At 42.3% G+C, this 8365-nt stretch overlaps 1 protein-coding gene across 1 annotated transcript; it reads right to left on the bottom strand.

Annotated features, from left to right (window-relative positions):
• Positions 1–1269: 1269 nt before the first annotated feature.
• On the bottom strand, positions 1270–5495 carry LOC109046428 (neuroblastoma suppressor of tumorigenicity 1-like). The gene is made up of 4 exons (XM_042749646.1): positions 4848–5495; positions 3787–3967; positions 3521–3632; positions 1270–1632 (listed from the first exon to the last, which is right to left on the bottom strand). Exons 2-4 carry the CDS (start codon positions 3957–3959, stop codon positions 1405–1407), a joined length of 513 nt encoding a protein of 170 aa, XP_042605580.1. The 5' UTR covers positions 3960–3967; positions 4848–5495; the 3' UTR covers positions 1270–1404.
• Between the last annotated feature and the right edge of the window lie 2870 nt (positions 5496–8365).

Here is an 8365-nt window from a genome sequence, read left to right on the forward strand (position 1 = left end):
ACTGTCCCCGAGCGTTACCATGGCAACACATCCGCGGCCCACTTGACGTGCGCATGGCCTTCTCATCTGAAGATCACTGTAGTGATGACAGACAGACAGCGCAATGCTGCTCAGTTAAGAAGAATATGTTATTGTTAGTCACAAAAGCACTGACCTCGCGACAGTCGCGTTGGTCTTGCTCAAATAAAATGTGATTTCCTGCAAAGCTGCCGCGAAACTACATGTGAAAAGTGGATTACAAATAATACACACGCGGCTCCATTTCAAAAGCCCAGGGAACTGTCTACATAGCAAGCACACTTCTAAGCATCATAGTTAAAATGGAATGTAACAAGCAGTGTTGGGGAAAGTTACTTTTAAAAGCAAATGCATTACATTACTTTTGAGTTACTTTTTTTTCACCTGGGCTGAGCTTGCTTATTTATTTTTAATAATATATATACATATATATCAAAAGTAAAATTAATAATCAGTCGGAAGGAAGATTTACTAATGAATTTACTACCAATTTCTCTCAACATGGCAACACCAGAGCTGTCAGAAGTCGGGTTTCCATCCAAACTTGCGAATTTAACTTCTGCGCCAAATTAGAATGACACATAAAACGTTTGTGAATTAAGCACTGCTTTGCGAATTTAACTTCTGCGCCAAACTAGAATGACACATAAGAGAAACTGAATTTATTCGGCAAATGCATTTCCATCTCACATTATTCGCATTAGTTGCGAATTTAACTTCTGCGCCAAACTAGAATGACACATAAAGAATTTGTGATTTGAGATATGGGTGGTTTCTGGTTTTATTGTTATTTAACAATGTTAGATTAGTGAATAAATGTCTGATAGTACGTGTTCCTGTAGGCTACATTACACATATATAGATCTGGACGTGTGTGTGAATGCATCAGTAATGTATGTGTGAGTGTGTGAGTGTGTGTGTGCGCTTTTATTCACAGAGCTGACTGAAACTGTGATAAAGTCTTGATGAGTGTCACATGATCTCTATGTGAAAAAGTGCTTAAGACTGACAGAGACGGAGAGTTCAGTAGGCTTTAAAATGTAAAGTAGGGCTGCACGATTAATCAAATTTAAATCGCAATCGCGATTAGGCAAAAGCGACATTAAGACAGAGCCATAGTTCACTGAGAAGCTACGCAAACAGCTGTTATTATCACAAACAATTTCATAATCGCATGATTTATTTTATCTGCAATTTTTTTTTTTTGAAAATTTCTACAATTTCATAATCACGTGGTTTATTTCGTCTGCGAATTAAATGCTGCTCCATCTGAAAGCAGCTGATGGAGATTTACTACTAATCACAGAACCGTCTTTACTGACGAGATGCGCATGAGTATCACAATCGATTAATCGCGCAGCCCTAGTGTAAGCATGCGCGTGCACATCACCCGGCCTCAGGTGCTTGTACGTCTAAATGCGCGTGAGTGTGCTGCGTGTGTGTAGCGTCTGGCTGCGACGGCGTCTCCAGCGCTCCCTCTGAAGGGTACAGCTGCAGCAGCGCCCCCTCCTGGCTGCTCTCTTTACTGCACGACTGGCAGCTGCAGTGAAGGATGCGCTCCACTAGCTTATCCACACGCGGGGCTTCTTCGCTGCTGGCGCAGTCCAGAGTCACCTGCCAACACACACACACACGCACCAAAAACAGCTGAAAACCTACATTCAAATTTTGTACTTAAATATTATCAATATTCGAATTTAAAATGCATAATTTCAGTCGAAAAAAAGCGTTTGGCTTCTCTCCTGAGGCCACAGAAGGGCGCATCGAGCAAACGATTACTAATGACCATTTATTCAAAGCAATAAGATAACATGACTATCTGAGAAAAATTTTTTAAAATAATGTTTATAAACCAATTATAATTAATTAAGTTGCTTAAACAACTATAAACAAAACAGCATCATGTGTGTAGTTTAATACTAAGGACAGAAAACCAATCATAAAGAGCACTTTTTCAGTTAAAAACATGAGATGCAGTGTGATTGGGGGAAAAAACGTCATAAAGTCTTGAGATATGTTTTTTCAAAGTTGAACTTGCATTCATTTTAACATGGCTTTCTAAACACGTGGCTCATTTGTGTGAGACCTGCAACGGTGATAGAAATCTCTATAGAAAATGCAATAAATATTTAGTTTTGACATAAACAAGAAATACTCCGCACTGATGTTCTCTTTTTCTGCAATATTTTTATTTTATTTTTATTTATTCAGTGGGTTCAGCTGATGGGCTAACAAAAACATTAAAATGCAACGACACTTACATCATCATCGCATCTCATGCGCCACTGATAAGGCTGCGTCCTTGATGCACACCTAAAATTCGAATGTAACGTTTTTGCATTCGAATGTGGATTTATTAAAAAAATTTGCAATTTGATTGCAACAGTGTTCACTAACATGCTGCACCGCAGTAATGCAACAAGCCAGAGACAGTCTTTCAATGTTATAGTTATAGTGCAGCAACCAAGAAGCCAGAGGACATTGATTTAGGTCAAAGTGGTAGATCTGAGATTAGTGAGTTTTGCTGCAGCAGCGATGCATTATGCAAATGAGCTGCAAAGCAATGCAACCAAAGAGCTCATACCTGGGCCGTAAATGCCTCTTGAAAATCTTAAGTACTGCAAATACTGTGGCAAAATGCTTGTGATGCTCCTCATGTGTAAGTCACTTTGGATATAAGTGTCTGCTAAATTAATGTATGCAAATGACATGCAAATGAGGAAAGTTCACAGTCCTTTTATGTTAATGCATCGCTGGAAAAAGTTGTCAGAAAACACTTTTAAGTGGCCATCAACAGACAAATGCTTTTTGCCTGAATAATGATGTCTATGCTAATTGGCTAAACACTGAGTGCTGGTAAAACTCTATAAACCGACAACACACATGGAAAAAATGACACTCGGTTGCTCTGTTGCTGTGGAAGTCCCCTCGACTGTCTTCAGGGGGAAACCTCAACGGTCTCAATGTGATTCAGTTTCTCCTGGAATCACGCTGGAGACCCGCATGGCGTCTGGTCCGGACGCTGTGTAACGTTAGTCTACAGTAAACGAGTGTCAGTAATGCGGGTCAGATCAGGTTGCTGTCACATCACTGCAGGTCTTCGTCAACACAAGCCGAGTCTGTTTTATTTACCAAACGAGAACTGCTTTCTATTAAAGCCAGATTGTGTAAAAGAACATAATAAGTATCAGAGAGCGGTCTCGCAAACAGAACATGATGTCAGTGCGTGTAAATACAGCTAAACCTTTTCAAGTCGCACTGAACCTCGACGTTCCTCGTGCGTCACAACGGTGTTCGGTTAACGTCAACGCAACCGTTCCCAGAGCTCAACGGGGGAGGAAGAGGCAAACAAAGCCATTATTTTCATGTGTTGGTATCTCACACACACTGCCCTCGTGCTAAATAAATGGCAGTTTGGACTGCTTTCACTGTTCAGCGTCCTGTACGCAGTGGTTTTGTAGAACTGGTGAAGGTGTTTGCAGTGTAACGGTGACACACTCACCACCTCCCACTGCGTCTGCGCCGGCATGCAGGAGTCACAGTGGACCAGAGACTCGGTGGATTGTGGGAAGGTGTTGGGCACACTGTAGCTGAAACACTGACCCAGACAGGCCCTGAGAAACACAACACAACACTGTCAGAACACGCGTGATAACTGTTGCACAGCTCAAGTATGGAAATATTTAACAGCTGAATGTTTATTTTGGTCAAACGAACACTGAGAAACATTTAAGAATTCCCCAAACTGGACAACAGTGTGTGTGTGACCTGTTTTGGATGGATCGTGGCGTGCAGCCCGTGTGTCCGACGATCTGCGTGATGTTTTTGGCCTCACACCAGGCGCTTTTGTCAGGGAAGAGTGCGAGGCGGTTGATGTGAGTGTGAGGAGCCGCGCCGCAGAACTCAAGCAGCAAACACGCCAACAGAACGCACAGCCACATCACCAAACCTGAAAACACATCGTTAACACTGCGAATAATCAGAGTTCAGAAGAACGCATCCGCTGCTTTCCTAAACCTCATCTGTGACCCTGAGCACAAAACCTGTCATAACTGAATAAATAATCTCTCCATTGATGTGTGGTTTGTTAGGAGGACAATATTTGTCTGAGATACAACTATTTGAAAATCTGGAATCTGAGGGAGCAAAAAAAATCTAAATATTGAGAAAATCATCTTTAAAGTTGTTCAAATGAAGTTCTTAGCAATGCATATTACTAATCAAAAATTAAGTTTTGATATATTTACAGTAGGAGATTTACTAAATATCTTCATGGAACATGATCTTTACTTAATATCCTAATGATTTTTGTCATAAAAGAGAAATGTATAATTGTGACTCATACAATGTATTGTTGTCTATTGCTACAAATATACCTGTGACACTGATGACTGCTTCTGTGCTGCAGGGACACAGATATCTTGTTTTATTAGAGCTGTTCCCTCTGCTGAATGTTCTGGACTCGCTCTGGCCGGTTTCGCACCGATGGAGAGTAATCAGCTCTTCACATGGCCAGAAACTGGCGCACAAGCACAGAACGAGGCACGAGAACTATGTAGTGCACGCGCTCCAGAACACCAGAGAGAGAGAGAGAGTCTGATACCACCTGACTCTAATAAAGCCTCCTCAGTCCACAAGAACCCAAAAATAGATAAAAACACTGCCAACGGATCCAATGTTCAAAGACAAACAGAAAGAGAGAGACAGACACACAGTCATAAAACATCTTCTCAAGCACAGCTGAACTCAGTGAGACTAATTAAACAGAGCTGATGAAGTCAAACGAACACTTCAGCAGAGTTCAGTGAGGAGATCCCAGGCAGACTCACGGTTTCACGAGCGTCTCTGTGTCTGGTGTCCCGCTGACGGATCTCATATGGTGATTAACGGATGGTTCGCCCTGTTCTGACCCGCTGGAGTTAAACAATTACATCACACACACACACACACACACACACACACACACAGAGAGTCAGAAGAAACGTGATGTGTCGTCTGTGTCTCTCAAACACAGAGCCAGCGGAGCCGTTCGCTGCAGTCTGCCCAGCGCCGAGTGTGTGTGTGTGTGTGTGTGTGTGTGTTGGGGGCGGGTCAGATGTGAGGTGTGTGTGTGTAGGCGGGCAGATGATGATGCTGGTGTATTTGGCAGGTCAGAATCTCCTGCAATCTGATCTGAATCTCCTCCAGCATCCAGAACAAACTCAAACTCTCAGTCTGTGATCCCTGTCTCGTGCTGTTGAAGAGATCTACTGTTGGATACGAGCACCGCACTTCACACAGGAGGCCTCCTCGAGTTCCAGCTGGAGTTATAGCTTAAGACATGTCACACTTTCTCTCTTCGGTGGAACACAAACGGAGACGTTTGTCTGAATGCTCAAGCTGCACTTTTCACTCAAAGTTGCTGAAATGAAACCAAGCAGTTTTCTGTCAGTCGACGTGACAAATCCACATGACCAGCTTACAACGGAAACTCTACAAACGTGTGGAGATCAGCTGGATTTCACCAAAAGATTTAGCTGAGCATAAATTAAAGTTCAAATGACTTCAGAACAACTGGAATACAACACAAGAGTGAATTTGGACAAGTTTATCATATTTTTTACTGTCTTTGTAAATCTTTTTGGAGTTTGAGAGCGTCCGTACAAGAGCAGCATGAACATATGGCTAAATATCTTCCGCAGAAGAAAGAACATCAGCATGGGTTTGAAATGACAGGGTGATTCTCGCCTCCTGTGATGCGTGAACGTTTTGAATTCCTGCGCTGTCATGACGAGTGTGTGTGTGTGTGTGTGTGCTGTGGGGTGTGTGTGTGTGTGTGTGTGTGTGTGTGAATCAGTCAGACAGGCAGCGACACGTTCACCTGTCTGTCTCTCTGCAGGTGAGGCTCTGGCATCAGCACACACTCATGTTCTCTCACCTGTTAGTAATAAGTTCTGAGCTCCGACTGCAGCGGGCTTTCTAGAACATTCCTGACATTCTGCTGCACACACACACACACACACACACACACACACACACACACACACACACACACACACACACACAGCCTGCAGCGGTGTGTATGGTGTGTGTCTGCGGTCGTGTTAGAGTGTTAATACGGCAGACTAGCGTTTGATTTCTGTAATCTCTTCATCAGGAGGGTTTCAGCTTTTTTTTTTTTTTTTGTGTGTGTGTCTCTCTCTCTCTCTGCTGCAGGTGCTGGATCTGGCTCTGATCTGCGAGCGGCAGGAGTCCGGCTCACACACTCATTAGCACACAGTGTCTTCATCATGTGCTCAAACACGACGTCTGATCGCCTGTCAGACTCCCGGCGTTCATTCAGCAGAAGGAAGAGATGAAAACCAGCAGCAGCGGTGATGATGATGATGAAGATGATGAAGAGACTCTTCTGCTGGTCCTGTGAGAGACAGGCAGACAGACAGATAAATATATGAACACACACCTACTCATGCTGAAACTCTGAAAACACACACATGATGTAAAACATGAGAACAAGGAATGGAAACTCCTCCGTGTCTGGATTTCTGGTCTGATGATGTGTTCAGGTTGAACATTTGCATAGTTGGATGATTTTATGATTTTATGTTATAAAATTACTAAAACTTTTAAAACTAAAACTGAAAATGCAGAAATAAAGGCTCAAAATGTATGAAAGACTGTAAAAATCTGACCTCTGACCTCTAAACCTGTAAACAGCACATGCCAGCCATACGCCGCTCACGGACGAGAGAGAAGCAGAAGTGACCTCACTGCATAACAAATGCATGGTCCAAAAATAGTATCAGATTAATTTTTCAGCATTACATAACAGAGAAGTTAGTTTGAGGATGCTCTGTTCTGTTGGTGACCGTGCCATTGTATTAGCACGTAGATGTTAATCAATCAGTACTGTGGTAAATATGAAAGCACTGTGATGAAGAGCTCAGTCCGAACATGAAGCCTGTCAGAAGAGAACAGTCTCTGCGCTCCTCTAATTGAATTCAGAGTCGCCGATTACACAACTAACAAAGGTCAAACAAAACCGCAAAACACCAAACAACTTCCCCTTGACATCATTAGTGAAGGAAATACCACCAAACTCCTCCCTCGGACCACGGCTGCGTCTCAAATCAACAACCACACACTGCACACATGCTTTAAAAACAATAAACCCACATCCACCTTACTTTAGACATAATAACAGGCACTGGCGTTTGAAACTTGAACATCTCACGATTCTGACTTTTTTCTCGCAGTTCCGAGTTTACATCTCGCGATTCCGACTTTTTTCTAGGGCTGTGCGATTAATCGAAATTGTAATAAAATCGCGATTTGAGCGTGCGCGATTTCTAAATCGCTGTATAGCACGGTTTTCCGCGGTCCCGACCTCCCGCAGTATGTTATCCGATCCAATCAGAATGCAGCGCACCGTGGAGCGCGAGAACAGAACAGAAGTCCAGCCTCACAAGCTCTGTCTGTGATGCATATTTTTTTCCGAGCCCATGTTAATGGATCAGAGCGTTCACACTGGACGCGGTAAAAGATGTGAACAGAAAAGGTTAGAAATCGAAAGGTGCGAAAAGAATGAATATCTAGCGCATGAGCATAGAGAGAGTTGTGAGTGAGTGAGAGGAGACATGTTTTAAGTGCGCGCACTCTCTCCGAGCGAGAGCAGCATGTATCTGAGCACGCGCGTCTGGTTTTGTGAAAAAACAAAGGAAATATGCGTGCAAGCGGAGAGATTCGCGCTCGCGCATTATTTTAATGTGCTTTCACGTTACAATAACGCGCTCTCGCTGCTGGTTCTGCACCGCATACACATACTGTATACACACTGCAGACGGAGTACGTGTGAACCTGTATAATGTATAACAAATCTATTTCAACACCTGAGACACCGCTACAATGAGCTCTATGACCAATGCATGGCAAAAAAAAAAAAAAAAAAGCCCTGGACACGGGTTTTTTTTTTTTTTTTTTTTTTTTTTTTTTTTTTTTTTTTTGCCATATGTCTAGACATTTTGTTTGAAATCTTTACTTAGTGATTATTTTGACTTATGTCTGTTCTAGAGGCATGTTACAACTTTTTGATAAAGCTCTCATTGGTTTTCTATTGGAAATATGTTTCAAATTTATACTGAATGAATTTATGACTGTAAAGCATGTCCGTGTGTGTCAAAATCGTGATTAAAATCGAAATCACAAAATTGATCAAAAAATCGTGATAGGTTTTTTTTGTCCATATCGCACAGCCCTACTCGCAATTCCGAGTTTACATCTCACGATTCTGACTTTTTTCTCGGTGTTTTTTTTTTACACAGTTCTGATTTTTTTTTTTTTCTAGTGATTTTTTATTTAAATGTCGCAA

The sequence above is a fragment of the Cyprinus carpio genome, chromosome B22 (assembly GCF_018340385.1).
Source record: "Cyprinus carpio isolate SPL01 chromosome B22, ASM1834038v1, whole genome shotgun sequence".
Lineage (NCBI taxonomy): Eukaryota > Metazoa > Chordata > Actinopteri > Cypriniformes > Cyprinidae > Cyprinus > Cyprinus carpio.

Coding starts and splice junctions, on each gene's coding strand:
- LOC109046428 (XM_042749646.1), bottom strand. CDS start 3,959: ATGTGGCTGTGCGTTCTGTTGGCGTGTTTGCTGCTTGAGTTCTGCGGC. Junction 3,633..3,786: donor CCACGATCCATCCAAAACAG/GTCACACACACA, acceptor TGTGTTTCTCAG/GGCCTGTCTGGGTCAGTGTT. Junction 1,633..3,520: donor CGCAGACGCAGTGGGAGGTG/GTGAGTGTGTCA, acceptor GTGTGTTGGCAG/GTGACTCTGGACTGCGCCAG.